Source organism: Chenopodium album, chromosome 24 (genome assembly GCF_948465745.1).
Source record: "Chenopodium album chromosome 24, dcCheAlbu1.1, whole genome shotgun sequence".
Classification (NCBI taxonomy): Eukaryota; Viridiplantae; Streptophyta; class Magnoliopsida; order Caryophyllales; family Amaranthaceae; genus Chenopodium; species Chenopodium album.
Window position 1 is genome coordinate 11,483,051 of NC_137857.1, and position 26,769 is coordinate 11,509,819.

A 26,769-nucleotide genomic window follows, 5' to 3' on the forward strand; every position below is an offset into this window, starting at 1 on the left:
TAAGCCCATAAAAACCACAAATGATGTTACCAAAGAAAGTGACTTAGAAAAACAACAATTTATGATAATACACCTGATTCCAAAAAACATGAAAATGTGGATGGAGTCTAACATCTGATTGGCTCCTTATCTATCCACCATATATCCATTAACATATCTTCCCTAGATTTCACTCATCCTACTTGGCACCTCTCATGATGTCTATTTTGATCTCCTCAACCCCACAAATTAGTTCATAAAATCAGCACTTCTTAAGATATACTCTTTCAGAAAAACCAAATTACACAGCCTGAGTTTATTAGAGGAGAGCACAGACTGCTTGAATCAGCAGCAAATTCAGGTCAGATCAGAAACCAAGAAAAATGGCAGCAGCAACATCTGCTACAGCAGTAGTAAATGGGTTTACCTCGCCCTTCGTGTCGGGCGGGAAGAAGAGCAGTCAGTCATTACTGTTCGGAGCTGCGGTTGTTAACAGCAAAGTTACAACAACAACCAGCAGGAAGTTGGTTGTGGCTGCTGCAGCTGCTCCTAAGAAGTCTTGGATTCCTGCTGTTAAAGGTGGTGGAAACTTCGTTGACCCCGAGTGGCTCGATGGCTCGTAAGTTTTTTCTCTCGCCAATCAATTTATTTCTCCTTCAGTCTCTAAAAGTTCTTCCTGGTTTTTGTACAACAGTCACTGTCCAAAAAAAAAAAAGAGAGAGAAACATTTAGAAACAGATGGAGTATTAAATAATTGAATTAGTTTACTTTAGTTTAAAATTGTTAATAAAGTTTACTTTACCAATTATAGAATCAAAAGATTGTTCATTTAACTTTTCTTTTTTGGCTTCTGTGTTATGTCTGATAGGGAGGATTATTTTTGTTGGTATTTGCTGTTGAGTTTATTACAGTTTGATCAATAGTTTGATTTATGTGTGTAAAGTTAAAATCTTTGAATGATTGTCTATGTAATTTTAAGGTCTTTAGATTTAAAGTATGTTTATTAATACATTTTCATGCCAAAAACCAGACTCCCAGGAGACTACGGATTTGACCCACTAGGACTAGGAAAGGACCCAGCATTCCTAAAATGGTACAGAGAGGCAGAGCTAATCCACGGGCGATGGGCAATGCTAGCAGTTGTTGGGATCTTTGTCGGACAGGCATGGACCGGGATCCCATGGTTCGAGGCTGGTGCAGACCCAGGCGCCGTAGCTCCATTCTCATTCGGAACATTGCTAGGAACTCAACTCTTGCTCATGGGATGGGTAGAGAGCAAGAGATGGGTCGATTTCTTCGACCCCGACTCACAATCCGTGGAATGGGCAACCCCATGGTCAAAAACTGCTGAGAACTTCAGCAATGCAACAGGTGAACAAGGCTACCCCGGTGGCAAGTTTTTCGACCCGTTGAGCTTAGCAGGAACAATCAAGGATGGTGTTTACATTCCAGACACAGAGAAGCTAGAAAGACTGAAGTTAGCTGAAATTAAGCATGCTAGAATTGCTATGTTAGCTATGCTCACTTTTTACTTTGAAGCAGGACAAGGGAAAACTCCCCTAGGAGCTTTGGGATTGTAAACAAAGATTAATTCCCTTTAATTGAGATATTGATCTGGTGTAATTAAATGAAAAAATCTAAAGTGGAAACTTGACATTTGGTTTCTACTAGTAGCAATCTAATCTTACACTTTCAATATTATCGACTTTTTTGTCTTTCTTAAAAAAAAAAAAAAAAAAAAAAAAAAAAAAAAAAAAAAAACCCTCCTAACTTCTAAATTCTCCAATAACATTTGCTTAAAATTATGTCACTTCCCAACGTTTTTTCTGCAATAAATTTTGCAATGTCAAAATTAGAGTTTTGATTATTTAGAAATTACATGACACATTAATATTCAGTTATTTCAAAGAACATAACATTTGCTCAACATTTTGTCCCTTTCAAAAAAACATTTCCAATCTAAGTTGGAACATTGTATATAGTATACTGCAAGTACTTGTAAATTTCTTTGATTTTATTAATTTCCATTAAGTAATCATTGCAAGACAATGTAAAATTTTCTTAAGAAACTTCTAACAAATTCAGGGTTTCCATTGCATCATGAAAGACATTGAGAAAAGAGAATGGTTCCCCAAATACATATAACTCAAAAAGGATAGTAAACATTATTATTATTTTTTATAAGAAAACAAAACACAAACCAACTAAAAACTCTCAGATCGTGTAAACAGTATAATATATTAATATGATACATAGTATTCAAGTAACAATAGAGGCTTCCCCCATGCAACAAAATTGGGAGAAATTTTGAAAAATATTAGCTATGATTTCTGTACTACAGCCAAAATTCTCTTGGTAAATACAAGCCAGTCTTGAAATAATCACTGACCAGAAGATTACACATTATCAGCTAGAAGGTCATGATCAATTTTGTACAATTTCTGTTCAACACTAATAACAGCGAAAGAAACAGCAGCATGGTAGCATTTTCTCAGCAATATCTATGCTAACAGAGCATGGTAGACAGGTAGAGCAGCTTATTGCAATAGAGTACACTTACATGAAGCAGCTTTGCAAACCAATCGACTACTAAATTTACATCTAAGACCATTCAATAGATGATACAATGTGCATGAGCCTATCAGCCTATCAAACTTCCTGTAAAATACAAGCCAACATCAGTCTTAGCAAAATGAGAATGAACTGCAGATCCTTTCAAAGAAACATATGAACAGCAGATGCAGCAGTAAAGATAATAATAGTCATGGTCTACATGGAAACATTAACAACACCCAATGCCTAAGTCTTAATCCCAGAAGGATGGGATTGGCTACATGAATCAAGAAATTATTTCTCGTCTATAAAGATACCCTCCCTCCATTTATTTCTATCAGAATGATCTTTGGGTATTGGCCTCCCCTGACTTCTTATTGAGCAAACAACACTCTATTTTAGCAAAAAAGTGAAACTACAAAAAAATACCTAATATTCCTGCATTGGCTGCAATATTTTCCATTGAAAAGGGTGTCAATACCTGATCAGTAAGGTGATTGAATGCCATACTGACTAAAACATTCCCATAAAATTTTGAACAAAATCTTGGAGAATATGGAATTTCCAATATCAACACAGTAAAGTAGCATATACAAGTACTTGAACAACATAACCTAAGGTGAAAAATGGGTAAAGCAACATTTAGCAAACAACTTTCAGCACGAAAAAGGTTTGCAATTTTGTTAACTTTATAATTTTTGTTAATTTAAGCTCCTTCATAGAAAACTTGCCAAACAGATACCTTACAAACAAAAGATCCTTTGCTCCATTTTAAGAACTTGGCACTGAGTAAGATTTAAGTCTCATCTGAACATCATTGAGGCAAACTTGGAGAGCCTTGAATTCTTCAGTGTCTGTAAATGAACTTGCCTGCAAAATACATAAAATAATTTCTTTATTTCTATCTTTTTTCTCCTTTATTTGGGCTGGCAAAGATTGATAGATTTGATAAATAAACAAAAAAAAAAATGGAGGTTTTGAAAAGAATGTGTACTAAAGTCCAGAATCTTGCCTGCTTGATGGTGTTACGAAGATGCATATCAGCTGCGTAGAGCTCTCTAAGGCTTTCAGTTGAAGATGATATTACCAAGTATATCTTACAAAGCTCTAAGGATGCATGAGCATACTTTCTAAACTGGACAATGTCTTTCCAAACTTCTGATCCCTAGGAAGACAAATGAAAAAAGAATTAATGCATTATTGCAAAATAGGCAATAATTACAATATAGTCCACCAAAGGCAAGAATGTATGAAAAAGAAAGCATTTATGTCTGCAGCAAAGAAAAATTTTAACATCCCCAATGTATAAAAAAGCTCAAGGCGCACTGAAGCGAGAGGGGTTCTGCTGCACCTATGTGTGCCTCAGTGCGCGTTTTTTAAGTGAGGCACAATATATGGGCAGTTAAAAAATTTTGGAAGTTTGCTTCAAGTGCGCCTCAGGTGCACCTCGTGCGCTTTTTGTGCGCCTAACCCAAAACGCCTCACCCAGACCAAATTAAGCGCTCACCCCTGATCGCCTTGCGCCTCAGCGCCTAGGCGCGCTTTTTCAAACACTGAACATCCCAAACAGAAACATAAAATATGACACAAAAAAGGACAAAAACCTGTATGTGGGATCTTGTTAGATTTTTAACGATGTGTACTTTTGAAATATCAACTTTCTATAAATTTTACAAATTTGTAATGAGAGTTATAAGAAGGCCCGTAGATAAGGGTGTGCAACCACCCCAGTAGTACATGGCCCATGCTTTAAGATAAAAGTAAAATATTCCCTCTTCCTAGTAATTTCTCTCACCTCTGTGTTCTAGGAACTATGACACTTTACCAATATCTTGAATCAATTTAATTGGCATGGAAAATCCCAGTCATCCAATTTCTCATTAATTCTTTGCATATACCCAAGTTTAAGCCCTCAAACCTTCTACCTTTTCAATAAACATTCAATTCTTCCGCCTTCCTTCTAAAAATAATCCTTTGATATTTCTAAATTATGCATTTTGTTTTGTATTTACAGCCTAGTTAAGAACTGTTTTTTTTGTAAAAAAAAAAAAAAAAAAAACTTTCTCCATTTTTATTTACTTGCAACACATCACTTTAAGGGAGATGTTAGACTTGGTAAACGGACAAGTTACAACGGTATAAATTATATGTCCTAGTCTACTCACTTCTTCAAATAGCGTGCTAAACAGGTGTACACACACACACACACACTTACTTTATGTTCTTACCTCCTTTACAATCTAACCCCTTCAACCCCACGATAATTAGTTAATTACACCTTTCCACTCGCTCTCCTTACTTTATTTACATCTTCCCTACACAAACCTACCTTTTTACATTATCTCTCTAATTTTATCATGCGTTATCCTATGCTCACTTTCCTTTAATATTTTCTTAAATTGCATATCTATAATAACCGAGTGAAACACAAACGGAGAGAATACTCATCAATTATCCGATTCTCCACCTATTTTCTTTATACTATCTTTTAAATGCAATTAATCAACTTTTTATTGGGAATTTCGCTACCAATTTATACACGGTAATTCTATTACGTTAATTTATCGGATTTTGGGTTGTGTTGATTAAGGGCTTGTTTATGCTTATTTGATTTAATGTGGTTATCAGATCACTTTGACCTTATGTGTACGATAATGTATAATTATAAACAAAGTATATATTAGGTGGGGTCTTGATAGCTTCATAATAATGTGTATTATAAGTAATACTGTGTAGTATAAGTATGCAATTTTAATAATTTTTACATTACGAAATTATATATAATTTGTGATAAAAAAAAACACATAAAACGATAAAGTGTGTCAAAATTTATTTTTTAATCTTTTTTTTTTTTTTTTTTTTTTTTTTTTGGGAAATGGCTTAGGTTACACTTTTCATGATGTTATGGATTATGTTATTCAAACAATTTTTGGTTTTGTTATTGTAGTTTTGTTTAATCATGTTATTTTGTTGTCTTTTACCTCTATCTCCTTGCTAAATCAAATAATTATGGATCGAGAAAATAGGTTATACAATTGCAATAAAATATATATTCCTCTCTTGGAAACCAAGTTTGGTAATTTTGCGTAGGGACCCAAAGAAGTTTTAGACAACTTCAGATATTATAGTTAAAGTTTTGCATTGACAAGTGTAAAAATCTAATTGTTAAAGTTTTGGGCACAAAGGTGATTTAAGTATGCAATCTTAAAAGTTTAGCAAAGTGATAAGTAATAATCAATTTATGAGTAAAATCATAGAAATTTCTAAAATAATAATTATAATAATAATATACAAAAAATTGGGTAATTTAAACAATCAATACAGATTACATACTTGAGTTGAGATAGACCTACCGCTTGAAGATTTTTTAGAAAAAGTATAAAACAACGATAGGCACTACGGTATCCAGAGTAGTAGAATCTAGGATCTTACGTCACAACGTTATCCAGAGATACAATCAAGAGAGTTGAGTTATAATCGATAAAAGTATAGGAGTGACTTAAAGAAAATAATGGGTTTTGGTTGGTCGAACCTCCACCTATCAATAAGGGAGTAAACAAGCCATGAACACTTTCTAGTTCCAATTCTTGTTATTTAACTTAGGTGGGCTTTCAACCAAGCTTTAAAATTTGTCCAAGCATGGTTCAATTGGGAACTTATATTAATTGAGTTGAGTTAATAACGAGCTTTTACATAAAATGAACTTTTCTTATAAACAAGATTTTTGCTTTTGACATTAGAAAATCTTTAATTATCCATATAATCATAAGTTCTAATATTCTTATTCTCCGGCCTCAAATATTTGTCTTGTCACTTGTGTATCATTTTGGTTAGTCCTTAATTGTCCTATTACTTAGATGGAAAATTTCACTTATCCAACACATTCAATGTGGACCCCACCACTATCTCACTCTCACTCTCTTACTTTTAATTTCATGTGATGTGAGACCATTCCTAAAATCTTTCTCCAGCAATCACATATTTTTTTTCACCTTTTCACTATCTACCAAAAAAATTATACATACTTTAAACTTAATAAGCGTGCCTAAGCCTATGAGTACAATAATCTAAGGATGAAGGGAGCACTTGATAAACCAACTTATTCAAATTAATAGTTGTAAATAATTTAATAAGGTTTATTTTACAAGCTTAAAACTTCCTTATGAATGAGTTTGCTCATAAGCATAAACAAACGAAACGACATCTTCAACATTCTGGGACCCCTACTATGTAGTGGGAATTTCTTTAGCTAAACACGGTAAATTGAAGTTAAATGATATTGAGAAATTTTTTGATATGAAATACATCATACAAAGTAACTTTTATTATCATTACTATTTAAGAGAATAGGTAGTTCACTTTTAATATGGCTTAAATAAATACAATACAGAATTTATTAATATATTATGTGGAGGTAATTATTAAATAAAGGAAAAAAATTCAGCCTAAAAAAATTAAGCATAATAAAAATACATACTACATAATTTAATCATTCCCATAAGAATCAAAGAATGGAAATAATGAAGAAACTCAAAATACTCTTAAAAAGGGGAAAAATTAGTGAAAGTTTGAAGTAGCGGGATTGGATCCCTGTCCTTGATACCACCTATGTCGGGTTCAACGACATTTACTTAGTGGTGTTAATATATTATTATACTTGATCTATATTGTGAGATTTTTGGGGCCCAAAAAACTGCGAGGCCTAGTGCTTTTGGGTTGTTCGTAAACATATATAAATGAATAGTTCATGAAAAAATATAAACGAGTTATTTAAGGAGTTTTACACATGTTCATGTTCAAGCTCATTTATCAAATGGGCTTTAAAATATTCAAGCTAGACCTACTTATTAAAACAAATGAATATAAACAAGCTTCGGTTGAGAGTAAGCCGTTTACAATATCATGAAGATTTAACCTTCATTTAAAAAAAAAAAAAAAAAATGGGTTTTAAGAAAAAAAAAAAAACCCAAGTTAAGAAAAATGAGTTTCTTAGCCAACATGATTTACTTCATGTAGCAACACCATCATTTGTTTATAACATACCCAACAAATCTACTTCTTTGTCGAGATGAAAATGTGACAACCAAGAACACTGAATCCTACCCATTAAAACTCCATTCAATCAGATAAAATATGATCATCACCAATAGAAATCTCAAGCAAAACATTTCCAAAGCATCTTTGCAGCACATGAAGACAAAATTCACAAGAATATAAACAGAAATGCCCTCTAATAGAATGACTAGCTCCTAAGAACGCATCTCCAAATCATTGAAGAGTGATGGTACAATTATGTGACAGCATCAGCAATCTTTCATGCTTAGAATGAGTATTAGAGTCTTTTGGATACTAAAATTGATTAAAATTTTCTAAGTTTAATTCATACCACATCCCTTGTTGACATAAACGCCCTCTTTATGGCTTTAGATAAAGTACAGGATAAAAACAAATATTGTCGAGATGAAATACCTGGTAAGCTCTAACTTGCTTTAAAAGGGCCTCAGAACACATTGTAAGATCTCCCCTCATCTTATGCCACCGAGCATACAAGCCCCATATATCTCCATTTCCTACACTACGAACGACCTGTATATGAAATAAATTTTAACACTTTTAATAAATCATTTGGCTCAACTCTATACCCAAGCTCAATGATTCCGATTAAAACAAAAGTTTCATGAAAGAACAGTAAACCCTTTGGTAAGAAAAAAAGTAGTAAGGAAGTAATCAACAAAGGCTACTTCATTGCACAGCACCCTTACGATTTTATTTATTTTTTTTTTTAAAAAAAAAACAATTCTATGTTAGACTAGTGGAGTAAAGAAGAAAAACCAAACGAAACCCAGGAAATTGAGACATAAATTTTTTTTATTTTTTGTTAAAAAAAAAAAATAAAATAAAAGAGGCAAAAGTACTCAGCTCAAACTCTAAGCTATTGGTGCACCCTCCAACCCAATTCTAACATACTCTGCTGCACACAAACAACTTTTTCCCCTTTACTCTTTTCCATAGGACCAGCATTTCCATTAAATTTAGTTTGTTCACATCATGTAGTTATCCTAAGAAAGCAATTGTGTACATCACAATAGCTTTTTCTCCTTTGTAAAGATGTACATACATACCATTTCCATATGACCATTTCACCACTAAGCTATGCTGCCGCTCCATTAAATTTAGCTTTGTTTACAATTAATACATTATTTTCCCTTTTCTAGGGAGCCATTGTGAAATTTAGCCTTATTATGGGGTTGGTATGTGAGTTGAGGAATGAAAGTAACAGCAACCATGTTATCATACCTGCTGGAGAACTTTCCCTAGCAACTCCATCAAGCGCGTTGTGTCTCGTGACTCTGCCACCTTAGATTCCGAAACTGTTTGGTCGGTACAATCTTTATCATCTTCAGCACTAGAAGAACATGGAGAAGAAAACCTTTCTTCCATTTCTTGCACTATTCTCTCTAGCAAATCCCCATCATATCTTTTATTTCCCGTGAGATCTAACACCATTTGTGCTGCTTTTAACGCCTACAATGTCAAATATCATTTTTCGTCAATTGTAAAGTACGAAGTACAGCATTATGTTTGATGAAACATTCAAAAGTAAAAAGAACTGCGTTATAATGGTTGTTGTTGGCAAGACCAGATGAAATTGCATAGTTACTATAACAGTGTCTTGATTTCACTTTTGATTAAAAGGAGTTCTTTCAAAAAAAAAAAAAAAAAGGCTCAAGGAGTACAAGAGTCACTGGTAGGGGTGTACAAAAACTGACCCGGACCTGAAAACCGACCTGAACCGGATCTGTTTGGACCGGACCGGTGAATTCAGGTCCGGTCACCGATCCTTAAAAATCCATGATTCCGGGTTTCGGGTCAGGTCCGGGTAAAACCCGGAATTTTCAGGTCCGGACCTGAAACCAGTAAAGCTACTTTTTTGTACTCCCTCCGTTTTTAAATACTTGCTCCACTTTCCATTTCTGGCCGTTTTTAAATACTTGCTCCATTTCTTTTTTTGGAAAGCTTTTACAATATTTAATTCATTTCTCTAACCTAGTGGACCCAACATAATACTCTTTCTCCTCCAATTCTTCCACTACTTTTGCTTTTTATCATTTTTTTATTCTCTCAACTACCCCACTATCTCCATATTTTATTACTTTCTCTAATTTCTCCTAAAACTCCACGCATGGAGAAATGGAGCAAGTATTTACAAACGGAGGGAGTATTTAATAAGTCTAAACGGGTACAAAAACATGTCCATAACAGGTCCGAACAGGTCTCAACAGGTCCAAGAACATGTCTAAACAACTGGTTTATAAACAGGTCCAGCAGTTTTATTTTATATTGTAATAAAAAAAAAAAAAAAAAAATCAATAATCAGGTCTTTCAGGTCCAAACCCTGTTGGTTTAGGTCCGGTCACGGTCCTTAAAAATCAATGATTCCGGTACCGGTCCATTCAGGTCCGGTCAGGTCGGTCCGGTTTTGGACCGGTGTACAGCCCTCATTGGTATGGGTTGATTAAGAGCCCACCAACTCAGAATTGTTTATATAAATCACAGATACACATTAGGCCAAGTTCAAATTGATTCTAATAACGACTGGTAATGGTTAAGTTAAATTATGAGCACTTTGAAAAAATCAGTTACAATTTGCAAGTATGAGACACTAGAAAAGATTGGTAGGTGAACACCCTCATACAGTGTCTTTACTTCAGAATAAAGCTTCCAATGAGTTCTAAGTTATTAACTACTCAATTCCATAAGATTTTATCACTATACTCCAAAAGAATGAGAGAACTCTCACTAAACAACCAACCTCAAAAAAATTGCCAACATCAGCTGCAATTTGTCCATAGTTCTCCCACATTTGCCAGTTATTTCTTCTGCAAATCAGCAAAACAATAAAATATTAAAATAAATCTATGCATACACAAACACCTAAAACATATCAGGGAGATGTAGAGTAAAAGTTGACAAACTTGAACTTCAGTGCTTCTTTGAATGCAATGAAAGCCTCCTGACTTTTTTTCCTTATCATATGTCTGTTAAGAGTTGAATGTATAAAGCTCATCAAAATAATGTCAGCCTGTAAAACTGATAATGCACCAGCAAAGTACAGCTCATAAAATCACAACTTCACAAGTAACCTAAAATGAGCTAAGCAATAGAGCTAGTGCCCAAGTTCAAAGAGAGTGCCGAGTAAAACACTGAAAATAATTTACAAAATAAATTCTGGATATGACTTTACGAGATTAACTAAAAAGTTAGGCTGACAAAAGTTTATACAGATCAATTGAATTCGAAGTGCAAATAATTGACCTTCATAACTTCTTAGAAACCAAAGCAACAATCCACATTTGAGAATGTTTTATTCCACAATATAACACTAGAAATTGACAAGATAAACGAGCACATACAAACAAGCAATATTGTTCCAAGCCTCTCCATTTTCAGGATCAAGTTGAACAGCACGAATAAAACCATCGAGTGCCTTGTTGACATCCTTCGCCTGCATAATTTTGCAGCAGGACTCAATCAGATTAAGAGCATTATTCAATCTTAAACTTATAGGCTTCGTACTAGGGCCACCAGTACCACACATTCAACAAGCCAAAGAAAGTTCATTTTCAAGCCATATACCTAACACAAAATTGTTACCTTCAGTGCAGCAGCTCCAAGAGCAAACCAACCATCTGGATACAGTGAATTCAATGCCATGGCAGATTCCCTACATGAAATAATGCTACCTTTAGTAGAGAGATGGGAGATATCTAGGCCACAGTGATGCAATTCTTTTTTTATTTTTTATTTTTTTAGATGTAAAGTATCTTATCACTAGGTAGCATACCAGAGAACTTGAGACTTCTCATAATCTCCCTGGCTGTATGCACGGCGAGCAAGTGATCTCTGTTGATATAGCAATAAAATAAATAAAAACCACTCAGCAATATCTAGCTGAATTGCTGAAGAGAATATTCACCAATATGGTAAATTCAGAGTATATTGCAAGAAATATACTATAGCCCATTTCTGACCCAGTGCACCCTAAGAAAAGGAAAGGAAAAGGAAAAAAAAAAAATCCCATGCAAGATTGCAAGTTGAAGGAAACATGCCACAGAATGTACCTTAGCTCTTGCACATCTATCATTTGAAACCTCCAGAGCTTTCAAATAGCAGGAATCATCATTTGTAACGCCACCCAACGAGCACCTTGCAAGAAAAAGGCAGTAAAAACAATTGGGAATTATAACACATGGCAATTCATGATATAGCATTTGTATCTTACTGATATTTTCCACGAATGACAAAAAGTCAGAAAATCTTTACAAAATGATCGTTAAAGATATAGAGCAAAAAACATAGACAGTAAGCATATAATTATCCCAAACGTGAAGCCAAATTATGACTACAATATCCTCAGTGCTTAAGATATCAAACATTTTATTTTCCTAAATTGCCATGTGCTAACCTACTTATCACAGCTTTGCTTGATTTGTTATAGCCAATCCCCCAATCACGATCCATCATAAAGTCATTCCACAGATACAACATGATTACTATCATGACAAACTATTAAAAAAAAGAACCCACACAACTATTGTAACACCCTAAGCACCACACGTAACCATTATAAAGTCATCTTATATTACTTAAGACACTTCTATTAAAGGGATCCACTATCTTTTATTATTTTCCTTTAACTTTGGAACACTTTACTAGTTTGCTTACTACTTTTAATTTAAGTTTTTTATTTTTTTTGAAGCACTACCACCCCTTAATAAGAAAAAGTCAAAACGACGCACTACCCAACAACAATAAATTTTAAGGAAAACAATACCAATTAACTGATTCAATCAATCAATCAATCAATCAAAGCCTTAATCCCAAAAGTGGGGTCGGCTAACATGAACCAAATTTGATTATTCCGTGTAGTCATCAACATATATCTTTCTCCTCCATCCCTTACGATCCAAAACTTCATCCTCACGTAAATCCATGCACTTCATATCCTTCCTCACTCCTTCCAACCAAGTCATCTTTGGTCTCCCTCTTCCTCGTTTAATCCCTCCATGGTCCCACTCTTCCACTCTTCGCACCGGTGCACCCTCGGGTCTCCGTCTTACATGTCCAAACCAACGCAGACGATTTTCCCTTAATTTATCTACAATGCCCGCCACACCTACTTTCTTGCGAATAACCTCATTTCTGATTCTATCTCTTAAAGTGTTTCCACACATCCACCTTAACATGCGCATTTCCGTAACCTCCATCTTTTTAATATGCTCTTTCTTAGAAGCCCAACATTCTGTACCATAGAGCAACACTGGTCTTATGGCAGTCCTGTAGAATTTTCCCTTCAACTTTAAGGGAATGCTGCGGTCGCATAGCACTCCCGTGGCCGCTCTCCATTTAAGCCACCCTGACTTAATCCTGTGGGTCACGTCTTGATCAATGTCACCATTCTTCTGGATGATCGACCCTAGGTACTTAAAACATTCACTCATGGTCAAATCCTTTCCATCCAAACTCACCACTTCATTGCTTGTCCCCCTCTGAGTGCCAAAACGACATACCAAATATTCAGTCTTACTCCGACTTAGCTTAAACCCTCTAGATTCCAACCTTTGCCTCCATTGCTCCAACTTGACATTAACCCCATCCTTAGTCTCATCCACCAAAACGATATCATCTGCGAACAGCATACACCATGGAACCTCATCTTGAATTGGTCTAGTTAATTCGTCTAGAACCGTTGCAAAAAGAAAAGGGCTTAATGCAGACCCTTGATGCAATCCGATTGTAATAGGGAAATCTTTTGTCAACCCTCCGCATGTCCTCACATTTGTTGACACATCCCGATACATATCCTTAACTAGGTCTACATACCTTCGTGGGATACCTTTCTTCAACATTGCCCACCAAAGTATCTCTCTTGGCACCTTGTCATATGCCTTCTCTAAATCAATAAAGACCATATGAAGATCTTTCTTCTTTACCCTATAAAACTCCATCATTTGTCTTATCAAATGGATTGCCTCCATAGTAGATCTCCCAGGCATAAAACCAAATTGGTTATCTGAAATGCTTGTGCATGCCCTCAACCTTTGTTCAATCACCCTTTCCCACAACTTCATAGTATGGCTCATAAGCTTAATTCCTCGATAGTTAGAACAATCTTGAGCGTCTCCTTTGTTTTTATAAACCGGGACCAAGGTGCTCTTCCTCCAATCTTGTGGGATCCTTGTAGCCGTCCATATCTTGTTGAAAAGGTTTGTTAACCAATCAATACCAATCTTACCCAAACACCTCCACACCTCTATCGGTACCCCATCAGGGCCAACCGCCTTCTTAGGTTTCATCTTCCTCAGTGCAATCTCCACCTCTACTCTCCTAATCCTTCGCACATACTCCATGTTGATTTCTTCATCACTCATAGAGGTATCTCCTATCACAACTCCATTACTTCCATTAAATAATTCATCGAAGTACCCCTTCCACCTGTCCTTGATGCCCTCCTCTTGCACTAGGACCATTTGGTTCTTATCTTTGACACACTTCACCATGCCAATATCCTTCCTTGCCTCTTGTCTTCTCTTTGCCATCTTATAAATGATCCTTTCTCCCTCCTTGGAATCAAGCTTTTCATAAACCTCCTGATATGCCTTTTCTTTTGCTTGGCGAACAGCTGCCTTTGCCTTACTCTTAGCCTCCTTATACGCTGCAAAGGTTTCATCACTCCTACATTTTCCTAAGGCTTGATAGCATTCCCTTTTTTGCTTAATACCAATTAACTGATTAAGTCATTTTATTTACCGAATTTAATGGTTAGTCAAAGTGGTCCAACTAATTCGAGAAGGGAGTACATAAGAAGAGCAAAAGAATAAAAGCCCTTCAAAGTATTGTAAATGTAAAAAATGAAAAAGGGAGTATTGAGGCAAAATACAATTTGATACAAACAAAAAACTCAAAGCAAACTGAAGATGGTACCTACATAATAGAGGCTCGACTTTTAGCATTATCGATTAGCTACACTAAAAAAATTTAAAATTGGAAATGCAAGATAGGACTTATACCATAATCTTGGATCAGAAGGTGTTTCCAGCAGCCGCGCCTTGATTAGTTCGGCTGCTGCCGCTTTCTTCTCCAATAGGCTGTAATTAACATTTGCATTACTTTCCTTAATTGATTCTATAAAATATGGATCAAGCCAATAATGACAGAAGAAAGAAGTGACAAGATGCATTTATCTTCACTATACCGGTAGCAGTATATCAAATTATCCCAAAGTTCTAAATCTTCAAAAATACCAAGGGCCTCCGCTATCAAGCCGCGACCAATGAGAAGCTCACCATACTCCCTAAAAAAACAGAATATAAATTGAAATTGTAAGTGGAAACTTGCGCAAATTAACAAACATGAATAAAAGAAAATTATGGTTAGATGACAAGAAATGAGCATGAATACTTTCGAAAGAAGGAAAGAAACGTACTTTCTGAGTACAGGTACAGGCGGTATAAAGACTGCAAAACAGGAATGAACCCTTTCCAGCACTTGGGGTGACTGCTCATAAAGATCTTGAACCTGTAATCATGGGCACAGGAAAAGAAATGACAACTGTAATCAGAGCTTTGAGCTTTAGGTATAAAAGAAAAGCACAAGTGAGGAAGGTGATTGGTGAGGGGGAAGATGATCTTCTAAGATTACACAAGAGTCAAAAAAACTTCTAGCTATTATTACCCTGGACTCAGCTAGTAGTGTCAGATGACCAATTGTACAATTATTTGACTTGACCAATTTCTAGACCAAAGAAATGTCAAGAGTAAATTGTCTGAATCAGATTCCAAAACTCCTCTTCCCTTACCTCATGTAAACAAAATTTTCTAAATAATACAAGGTCCAAGAAGATCACAAAATCATAAGATTAATTGAAAAAGGCATAAGTGAGCACAAACAGAGTGACCTCAATATGAAATTAAATCACCATTCCTCCACCACTCCATTTAAATGGATAAAGGGTTTTGAGCTTTTGATTTTCGACCTAAATTACCAAGTTTGAATGCCTCATAGTTCATAATCACTCGTAAAGGCTCCTAGCAAGGGGGTAAGTTTAATACCTATCTGATAAAACTACTAAATATATTAAAAGGCTCACGCTTAGCCTCCAAGAGACATCTTCAAAAGTATACTTGATGAAGCTCTCCTCTCTTAAACACAAGAATCCTTAACCCTACAAGTAGCTTTGATATCTTTAGGTAATCCCTAGTCCAGCCCCCTGGTCTTTCCGTCCTCGAGTAGACTAAATTGCAAAATGGTCTACAACCCCAAACAGGCCAAACTTTGCATCTGTACCACATAGCTAACAGGAATTTTAAAATATTGATTGCTCCTTCAACAACTTAATAGCTGCCCACATTTGTTCTTTTAAATAAGAAGTAAACTAAATATGAAAGCTCCTCACCAATGTCTTCCCATTACTGTAAGCTATGCACAGCCATAGTACCGAATAGAGGCTTCTAGGCCCTACAAATGAGCAGTCATAGCTAAAGAAGATTGAAAGTATTCAGCTCTTTCCTCCTATAATCTTATACTTAGAAGACTAGGTGTCACTTCTTTCAATCAGTTGGGCTTTATTTGAAAAGTATATGAGCCCATTCCTAAATCTTTTCCATATCCTTCAATGCCCACATCTAATTGGTGTGAATTATATTTCTTCTCCACTTGTGGATTAAAGCACTAATAAGCCGTTAAAGGCAGTGAAAAAGGGATCAAAATGAACACCGCTCCCTGTCCCTACATTTAAAAATCACATAATTTGAGTATATTAACACAGTGGAGCATATTCTACTGCAAATCCTTACCACACTAGCACCAGCACCTTTAATGTGCTTCGGTAGCTCGGATTATTTAAACTGATCTTGGATTGTAGTTATCATCCACCACCACAGGGCTTTAATAGAATAGAACACTTTAAAGACATATAAAGGTGAGAATAGGTTGAGGTCTGAATTTGCATACTACAGAATTCAATGAGCAAAATTTCTACTCTCTACATGCCTATGATGTTATTATGATGCTCAATATTCTATGAAAGAAATACGTAGTAATAATAGATTGATTATCAATACAACTCTCCTTCTTTTGAGAGGAAGGGTTCTCTCCAACAAGCTTCACTCTAATCAATATTCAGCATAATTTCTCTATTACAAAACTCCTATATATAATCAGTTACTAACACCTTCTACAGCTAAGAAGAATAACAAACTTATTTCCCACAATTACCATATTACCCTAAACCCCATAACAAACTCATAACAGAATTCCAACTCAGCATCAAGTTGCTAGAAAGTTCTTCTTGGGCTTCCTTCGAGCATATGTGATGAAGGGCCTAGGCTGACCCCTTGCAATATGCTAGGAATCAGGTCAGAAAACAGAGCACACATAACACACAGAAGATTAGGAAGCTCAAATTGATATGATGTATTGATAATCAGTGTAATTATCCAATACAACTCTCCTTTTGAGAGGAAGGGTTCTCTCCAACAAACTTCACTCTAATCAATATTCAGCATAATTTCTCTATTACAAAACTCCTATATATAATCAGTTACTAGCATCTTCTACAGCTAAGATGAATAACAAACTTATTTCCCACAATTACCATATTACCCTAAACCCCATAACAAACTCATAACAGAATTCCAACTCAGCATCAAGTTGCTAGAAAGTTCTTCCTGGGCTTCCTTCAAGCATATGTGATCAAGGGCCTAGGCTGACCCCTTGCATTGATTTGGTCATACCAAAAAGTGTTCAATAGGATGTGTTCAAACTATTATGAGACAAAGAGAGTAACAACTAGCTTAGCTGAAGGAGAACCAAGCCCGGTGTAATGCTATCATGTTGAGACTAACAAATGTGCCAAAAAATACTCATTAATGACATAACAATTATCCAGATATACAGATATTGATGAGGCAAGTTTAACAACAAAACCACAAAGAAAAACAATTACAGTTCATTTGTTTAGGAATAGCTGCAACATTTCTATTAATGATCGCCAATGCATACTGTAACCATTAATATCTCTATTATCAATAAGTCAAAATTATAAAAAGTTCATATTTTGAAAGTATGTATTGAGATGTATCTTACAAGATCCCAACGAACAATGTTTTTTCCAAGTATAAATCACCAATGATAGAGTAAAAAATCAGAACATTGCCTATTTACAAATGAAGAAAGTTATTAACAGAAGAAGAAAAGCATTTAGTAGCAGCAACATGTACACATTACCAATTTGTTCATCATCAGCAATGCACGCTCCTTAGTACGGGTACGAGTTGACTCCCACTTAATACGCAAGATGTTGCATGAACATTTGATCTGAAAAGAGAATAAGCAGATAACACCAATAAAGTTGCATTTACAGAACTTTGATCTAGAGTTTACTATAGAAGCAGAGGAAGTTATGTACCCTCAAAAGGCTAGTAATTGAAAATTTAGTTTTCGACATTAGAATACCAAAAACAATTGTGTATGATCCATTTTTTGGAATATCAGGTAATTCAAGGAACATGTACTGAACAGATTATAGAAATTGCACCTGCAGAGCAATAGATAATGACAAATCTGAAATTTTCGTCTTCAATCTTCATATTAAAGTCCATGCAAGGATCTTACTCTCCATTCCAGAACAAGTGTAAGATTAATTGACTTTTATTACTCCAAATGATATGTAGCTTGTAAAATTAGTATAACATTAGTTGTTGGTTTAATAAGCAATCCAATACTACTTATAAGTTTTGAATACATGCAATAATTAACCTCTTTTTAATTACTAAGTATCACCTCCCCCTTTGGATTTTAAATGAAAAAAGGGAACGTAGGATAGTAATATGATTTCTTATGAAATATTAAGTTTATCAGTCAAGCAGTTATCAATACATCAATTTAACATACTGTAATTAAATACAACATTATAACTTATTGATGAGGCTAAGATTAGTATTCTTATCATGAAAACCATCTACTACATAGGGGAGAGGGACTATGGCACTATGCCCATTAACTTCTCCACTTTTTTAGCAAGAGTAAAGAGTTGCTCCATACTTTTGAAACTGCGAAAATTGCAATCACATACTCTTTAAAATCAGGAGCAATAGCGTCAATATGTATTATGATGCTAGAAGCAAAGTCTTAGTTATAATGTGGTATTATGGTGACAGTAAAAAGTGTCCATTTTCATCTGAATAAAAAGATCCTTCATTCCCCCCCCCCCCCAACACACACACACACACACACACACATTTTTGCCCAAAGGCTATAGTCTATTTATGGATCATGGACTTGATAGAAATAGCTTATGATAATAAATGCACTTTTTGTTTATCGTAATCATTGCTTTTGGGATCAACAATCTAATGGGAACATCCTCTTCAGTATAAAAATGAGCATGTGTATATGTATCCAAACCCCTAACCTGCCAAGACATGTTTACTAAAAGAGTTGGGGAAATGTTAATTCTAATTCTAAGTTTATATCCTGTTGTGTGATCGAATGGTGGCAACATCAAATGTGAAAGGCTAAACAAAAAAACTTTATGTTCCATTATAACAAAAAAGTTATGTCTAACTTACAGTGAAGTACGAGGACTGCTGAGAATCAATAGCCTCTATGTATGGAGCCATATCCCAGCCTAAAGCAAAAAATTTGATTTAGTAACAGAAAACAGGACACTATGGCCACAATGAACATCAACTTCTGCATTAACATAAAGATTGACAATAACAAAGCTGAATAAGAAGAGGACTTACACTCTTACAAACATGAAGCATTAATAATGGACTATATTTTAGGCAAAAGTTACAGTCAAATTAAGAGGGGTAAGGTTGAAATGCGCCCATATTCTGATCCTCCAACAGCAGGCTATTTTCCCAAACAAAAATTGGAAAAGTTCCATGTTACCCTTCATTTAAATTGCTTATTTTATTTTATAATGATAAGGGAGGGGATAGGATTCATAAGAATACAGCAATTAGCAGCAGATCAGTCTCTTTGGGATCATTGCGCTTGGGATCAACAATCTAATGGGAACATCCTCTTTACTATAAAGATGAGCATGTGTATTTGTATCCAAACCCCTACCCTGCAAAGACATGTTTATTAAAAGAGTTGGGGAAATGAAATTTTAATTCTAAGTTTATATCCTATTGTGTGAATAATTAAAAATATCAGAAACAGTGATTTTTCACATAGACAGGGTTTCACATTCTCAATCTCTTATCCCTTACCGTACCACGTATTATGTAACACTCCATTACTCCCTCTGAATCCAAGCATATTCCAAGAACAACTTTTTGTCATCATAACATACAATAATTCAATGACTTATCATGCTTTTTTCACTTCCTATATAAACAATGTCTTTAGTAGTTGATAAACAGACAGCAAAACACAGTAATAAAAGCCCTCCAGAATCTACAGGCACAATGAAAAACAAATATAATACAATTTCCATCTATGGTAACTTTGAGCAGGCGAACTTTTACATAATGGATCATGAGATAGGTCATATTAAGAGAGATTATACAAAGGCCATCAAAGATATCATATTTCATGTTTTTAATGTTGAAACGGAAGAGGGAAAAATGATCAAGGATTGCTCCTTTAAATCACACAGCTATCAAGTAACCACTAACAATCTAACACATTGGAGGGTTTATCTTGTTAATGACAAAGCACAAATAGTTTCATATACTTTTTGCTATTGAGTCCCTATTGATATCATTATGCATCAATGTACACATTTTATCTAACTTAAGCAGCCTTTAATACAAACCTAAATATAAGGCCACCAACACATTCCGTCATTTCATTAAAAAAAATAAAAACTTACTTTGGAGCTCATCCACCCGAGCTCTTTTTTCTATAAGAAGGCAATGAGCGAGAATGACTGCCTGTTGAATTGCAGTCAATGTTACATCAGTGGCACGATTATGCTCAATCAGATTCAGATTATCCAATCCATTGCCAACACTGTTGATAAATTTAGGAGCCATCAACACATCAGACGCCTCACTGTTCTGTTGATGTGAATTTGGCTCATTAGAAGCATCTCTTTCATGAGTAACATTTGATGATGGAGTGCTACTGCCACTAGCTAAAGAGCTTTTGCGCGTAACCAGAACCCTCTGGGCAACTGGATCCACCTATATGCAGCCATAACAACCAATTCTAAGGTAAGACACAGTTTATCTTTAATAATCAGAAAACTGGGACTAGTCAGATATTTACTTGATGGACTGTTCGGACACCAAGAGCTCCAGTTACAGAGAGTTCAAGCCCCGTAGACAATGCTGCCGCTTCAAAATATTGCCTAGACACACAATAATGGAGTAAGACAATTATAAAAGGGATATCTAACTAATATTTCAGTGTTACAATGAAGGAGAGGACAAGGAATTTCAGTATGTTATTTTAATCCTTGGTTGATGCAAAAGGAAGATCCGACAAAAGGTTCATAAAAGAGGGATATCTAGCTACAATTTATGTTTATGGGTGATATCTACAGATACTTAGTAGCAGAGACTAGATCATTGCAAGCAAGAGAGGCATCACATTTCACAACATGTTATTAACTTATTATGGTGCTTCACGCAGCCAATTGAATATAGGAGCAATAGAGCCATAGAAATTTATCTTGTTTACTATTAAGCTCGCTTCATCAACTGATAGCAGATCCTTAAGAAAGTAATCTTGGTAATCCTCTTAACAAAGATTATATCCACATTTAGCACCTAAACAAGGGAAAGTATAGAGAATAGGATTCCTAATTTCTTATTAACATTTATGGTAGCTCAACTGAGGTTCATCATTAAGCTTTAATTTTACATTTTATTTTAGTTTCATATCCAGTGGTTTATTTTAGCTACCTTTGAACAGGCATGTGATGCCTGCCTGCCTGCCTGTGTTTATAGGAGGCTTTCACTACACCAGCACTTCGGTTAGGGACCTTTCTTGTTGGGATTTTGTCATCTTCAATTCATAATATAAAGTTGCCAATCAGTACCCCCCCAAAAAAATTGACAAACACATAAGTCAACCAACACAATCACAAAGAAAATACTCTATTCATATCATGACTAAATTGGCTAACACATTATATGGAAAGCTCTATTAGCCTAGTAGGACATAGTATGGTGCATTCTGTACTAAATAAGAGCAACATATGGGAGTCAGAAGGACATACTTTGCATGATCAACACGCCCAAAAGTATGTTCAATCAATCCTGCCTCTAACTGCAGCATTGAGACAATACTCAAAGCTTCATCTTCTTCTACTGCAGCACCCCAATAGCTTATTACTTTCTCCACGTTGCCAAAATGATTTACACTCTCACCCATGAATACTTGCAGTAAGTCAAGTAGTGAAGAGCAACGTTCATCCATAATGCGCTGCTGTAAAAGAAAAAGTCTAGCTAACCACCAAGTGCCAGTTTCAAATCCAGTTTCACACCCGATATTTCCACCAAATGATAGATCTCTGGTCTTCATAAGCAAGATCTTCGCAAACAGTATATACTGCAAAATTATAATTACATTAATTGAAAGGTGAACATGTGGTACATGCTATTGGAATCCATGCAATAACATGAGTTAGAATAAATTTTCTTAGGGGCAAAGACTTCATTGTTAACAAGGACACAAAACCATAGAAAGCAGGTGGGCCAGAAGTTTACCAAACAAAACCTATAGAATACAAAATGTAGAACATTTATGTTCGGTTAATAGATCCTATAGTCAAAGTGAGGCAATAAATAACTACTACTACCTTAATTCCTAAATAATAAGACATATATTAGCAGTGAGTTTAAAATACCACAAGTATCATTCACTATTTACATCTCCACCACAGAATAGTCTTTACTGCACATTCTTGTTACTTAAGGGCATACGAGAAAGTTCAAAGTTTAACTTAATTTATAAAGTTGCATATTTTTTGGACAAAACAAAATAAAAATGTAGTCTATAATTTGGGTAGAAGGTAATAGATCAGTAATAAAATCGTTTAGAAACATGAGTCTGGACCTCTGGACATTCATAGTCTACTTCCAACCATTACACCCCATAAGATTGGTGTGTGCAATATGCCTACTACTATCTCCCAAAACTTTAAAAGCACACAAGAGCTTCGCAGGAACCAAAGAACACTAGCCTCAACCTCACTTCATCCTAATGCTACATCAAAAGTTTGTCTGTAAAGTAGATTTTATTGCTAATGCACAACTGCCTGTCTCACCATTTCTAGAAAATAAAATGACATGACCCCACCAAACTCAAATTAGTACCTGAATCGACAACATATTAGAGAAGTTGAATTTATCTGCTATCCTAAACAAATGAGGTTGATTGATAGGAACTCTAGAATCCAAAAAAAAATAAAAATAAATAAAAAGGGTGAGGATTTGGACTTCAATGAGTGTTGTTTTAAAGTGCTGCTTAAGAAGTCATAAGCATGGAACTCTTGTACAAGGAAAACTCAACTAGGAAAAAAAATAAAGAGTCGACAAATTATTGAAACTCCCCTTCCAAATAGGGATGGCAGTGGGTCCAGGACCCTACCCAAACCTATCAACCCCACCCTAAGATACGAGTATGGGTCTAATTTATCCAGTCCTTCTGGGTTCAGGTAAGGTATGGATCTATGTGACACCCATAGGGTCCAGGTCCAGGTCCAAGTACGGGTATAATGTTTACAAACCCATAGATCAGACTTACCCACGGACCCATTTGACCCAAACCTCGTACATAGACTTGCTCAATGTATTACTCCGTCCATATTTTATTACTTGTTCCACTTTCCTTTTACGGCCATATTTTATTACTTACTCCTTTTTCTTTTTTGAAAACTTTTAACAATATACTACTATTTTCCATCCCACTAGTAGTCCCCTCATAACATGTTTTAATATTTTTCATATTCTCTCTCCTCCCCCACTTATACTTACTTTTGTCTTTTCATATTTTTTGACTTTTCAACTAACCACACTTTCATTATAAATGATACTTTTTACTATTTCTTCTAAAACTCCATGTCCAGAGAAATAGAGCAAGTAATAAAATGCAGAGGAGTAAGTAAAAAAGATGGTTTTAAGATTATATTGAAACAAACCTAAAGATTTTGATTCTTTAGCATTTCGTAAATAGAGTATGATACTATGATAAGGAAGATGGCTACTAAATAAAAGCTATTAACTTTGTAGTTTTGCACTAAAATTTGCAAGACTTTGAATACTAATATGTTTTTTCTTTTGCGCACTACACATATACTATAAAATAGGCGATTAAGATTTGGGAAAAAAAAATATTATGATTACGTAAACACACAAATTAGACTTAGGAGTTAGGACCCTACCCAAACCCTGCCACACCAATAGAGACCGGGTAAGGGACTTAAAAACTTAGACCCTAAGGATCCAAGTAGGGTAGGGGCATGGGATAAAAAAAAGTCCAGTCCGAACATTACTTGACCCTACCCATTGTCATCCCCGCTTCCAAACAAAGGGGTTGTGCACTATCTCAAAAAAAAAAAAAAAAATAAAATAAAATAACGACAACAACCAACAACCAACAAATAAAATAAAAAAAAAAAACACTAGCATTTGCATATCTCGCAACTGGATTGCCTAGATGCCAACATTAATACATTATCTAAAAAATTACAACATGCTTTGCAATACTATTCTAAACTACTACAAGCAATACATATCATGTTATCAATCTAATTGTTCAACTTCTTCATAGCTATATGCAATTTAAAATTACATTTTTGTTTGATTCCAAAATAAAATAAATTCTACAAAACCCTTAATTACACAAACTCACCACAAAAAAACAATGCACAGACTTTCAAGCAACAAGATTCAACATAATCAAAGTACCTGTAAATTAGAAAATTTAGCAGCCAAATCAGAACCATCAGACGTTAACTGATTTCGCGCCCACGCTTCCCATTCCTTTTCCTCCTTTATCGCCTTCCATGGCAATGGAACTGAAGGTAGCTCAATCACTGGACTGCAAAAAATAATCAAAATTTTCAATTTCACTCCAATCACCAACAAACTACTAAAATTCCAATCACATTAAATTAATGTTCAATTTCATTTCAACCAACAAAATTACTCAATTTCAATCACATTTTAACTAATTTCCAATTTCAAATTTACTTTCAATCACATCAATCAAAAACCTTCAATTTCACATTAATCATTGAAAGAGAAACTAACCCAATAAAGTTACACTGGAAGAAAGCGAGTAAAGCAGCAACAGCAATAGAAACAACCAGAATAATCTTAAAAGAGGCATTAGCTTCAACAGCATCATTCACCAAATAAGATTCAACAGCTCGCTCCAACTCGGCGTAAAAATAAGTCGGATCAATTGACTCGAACGAGTCGGCGAATTGAAATATCGTCCGAGCTCCGGCACAAGAGAGAGAATCAACGAAACGGCCAGATTCTATGAGGCTGATAATGTCGTCGAGAAGAGGGTGAAATGGCGGCGGAGTGCGGCGGGTGATGTGCGGCGGTGGTGGTGGAAGAGAGCAGCGAAGGAGACGGAGCTCGTAGTTACGGAAGTGCTGTGCTTCTAATTCCGCCATTGGAGAGAAATAGAGAAAAGATGGTGGTTAAACGGCTGTGTTTGCGGGGTTTTGGTTTGTTTGAACACCAAGGGTTTAAGGAGTGATTATATTGTTTGAATACTTGAAATAATGTACTTACAAGTTATAACTTGTTGAAAATGTTGACTACAAAAACATGAATTGGTTGATGTCTTTGTGGGAGGTGTTTGGTATATGGGAATGAGTCGGAGGTAATGGGAATAGGGTCTTGTTTAGAGTGATGCATACAATCAGTGGCGGATCCAGGAATCCGAACTAGGGGTAGCACTAGACAATTATAAAAAGAAAAAGTAAAACATTGTTGTAACATAACATAATATAGTCAGCCAACACATGGATATAATGCGTTGTGTAGTCGTATGATAATTAACAATCAAATTCAAACATTTATATTGACAAGTTTTTTTTTTTTTTCAATTATATTGTAGATATCGATTATACTATTATAAACTTTCCACATGTTTATTTTTTATTTTGTCAAAGTTGCATATGAATTTATACCAAAAACTTTGATATTAATTTTTCCTTGTGCACATATGCTAACATAAAACTTTGACTGAAAATATCTTTAATAATTAAACTTATAACAATTGAATATTATAGTAATAAATTTGACAATTCCAACAAGTAGCTACATAACTATATTTATTGTTATGTATAAATCACAAATATTAGCTAAAGATGCTCCTTCTGTCAAAGTCAAAATCGTGCAGTGAATTAGATGAATTGTACAAAAAGTCAAAACGTTTCATCTATTTAAACACAGTTGGAGTATGATTTTTTATATTTATTTCAGTGTAAATTTTCATACGATTATAAACGAAATTTAATAATGGCCAAATAAATGCAATAAATATTATGTAATGAAAATGAGAAGAATATAAAATATAACGGAGAGAGTATTTCATATTAATAAGGAGTGTTTATAAAAAGAGTGAAAACGGAAAAAAGAAATTTATCATGAAAAGATAGTAGTACCTTATTGTAGGGAATATTTCAAGCATTATGATAACCCCAAACTTGAACCTCACTGTGATCATACACTAAAGTACGGTGGCGTTCCAAAGGAAAAGACAAAGAGCAAAAAGAGTCGCCAACAAGTTTTAGGAACTTGTAAACCCAAAAGACAATCCAAAGGACCATCAACTACTCCATAAGGTCTTGAACCAAACAGGGTCCGGGGATGAGGGTACGAATCCAATCTACAAAAGAAAGGACCCGCCCTATAAAATAGGCCTCTACTTTGTTCTGCTCGTATTCATGTGCGCTTTTTGAATAACATGCAAACATTATATTAATCCTACCCTGTTTATCTATGTTGGTTGAATATTAATGCACAAATAATACTATTATTGGCGATCACTTGACTTAAAATCACATTAGCCTAAACCAAATTAATAATTATCTTATTAAGCGTGATTTCAAGTACAAATTCCCTTTAACAATCATAAAAGGTGTGATCAAGCAATAACAATAAAATATAAAATAAATATCAAGCAACATAACAATAAATCAATAATAATAATAGTAACATGATAAGGCATAATAAAGCTTAAATATAA

General features: G+C 34.9%; 2 protein-coding genes across 2 annotated transcripts; one reads left to right on the plus strand and one right to left on the minus strand.

Moving 5' to 3' along the window:
- The first annotated feature begins 252 nt into the window (after nucleotides 1-252).
- LOC145611638 (chlorophyll a-b binding protein CP24, chloroplastic-like) lies at nucleotides 253-1,675 on the plus strand. Its single transcript, XM_081666981.1, has 2 exons — nucleotides 253-598; nucleotides 1,010-1,675. The coding sequence occupies exons 1-2, from the start codon at nucleotides 363-365 to the stop codon at nucleotides 1,557-1,559; spliced, it is 786 nt and encodes a 261-aa protein (XP_081523107.1). The 5' UTR covers nucleotides 253-362; the 3' UTR covers nucleotides 1,560-1,675.
- A 520-nt stretch (nucleotides 1,676-2,195) lies between these two features.
- LOC145611637 (uncharacterized) lies at nucleotides 2,196-25,226 on the minus strand. The gene is made up of 21 exons (XM_081666980.1): nucleotides 24,813-25,226; nucleotides 24,468-24,600; nucleotides 21,776-22,107; nucleotides 20,821-20,902; nucleotides 20,423-20,735; nucleotides 19,164-19,222; nucleotides 17,821-17,910; nucleotides 15,020-15,111; nucleotides 14,789-14,887; nucleotides 14,604-14,681; nucleotides 11,655-11,739; nucleotides 11,378-11,436; nucleotides 11,188-11,257; nucleotides 10,947-11,038; nucleotides 10,509-10,571; nucleotides 10,346-10,412; nucleotides 8,830-9,057; nucleotides 8,002-8,118; nucleotides 3,545-3,697; nucleotides 3,275-3,402; nucleotides 2,196-2,637 (listed from the first exon to the last, which is right to left on the minus strand). The coding sequence occupies exons 1-20, from the start codon at nucleotides 25,184-25,186 to the stop codon at nucleotides 3,304-3,306; spliced, it is 2,685 nt and encodes an 894-aa protein (XP_081523106.1). The 5' UTR covers nucleotides 25,187-25,226; the 3' UTR covers nucleotides 2,196-2,637; nucleotides 3,275-3,303.
- Nucleotides 25,227-26,769: the final 1,543 nt, after the last annotated feature.

Excerpts from the sequence above, each read along its gene's own strand:
- LOC145611638 (XM_081666981.1), top strand. The coding sequence starts at position 363 with ATGGCAGCAGCAACATCTGCTACAGCAGTAGTAAATGGGTTTACCTCG. Across the intron at positions 599-1,009 it reads CCCGAGTGGCTCGATGGCTC|ACTCCCAGGAGACTACGGAT; the intron begins GTAAGTTTTTTC and ends GCCAAAAACCAG.
- LOC145611637 (XM_081666980.1), bottom strand. The coding sequence starts at position 25,186 with ATGGCGGAATTAGAAGCACAGCACTTCCGTAACTACGAGCTCCGTCTC. Across the intron at positions 17,911-19,163 it reads AGCAGTCCTCGTACTTCACT|ATCAAATGTTCATGCAACAT; the intron begins GTAAGTTAGACA and ends TTCTCTTTTCAG. Across the intron at positions 11,740-14,603 it reads CCTTCTGATCCAAGATTATG|GTGCTCGTTGGGTGGCGTTA; the intron begins GTATAAGTCCTA and ends TTTTCTTGCAAG.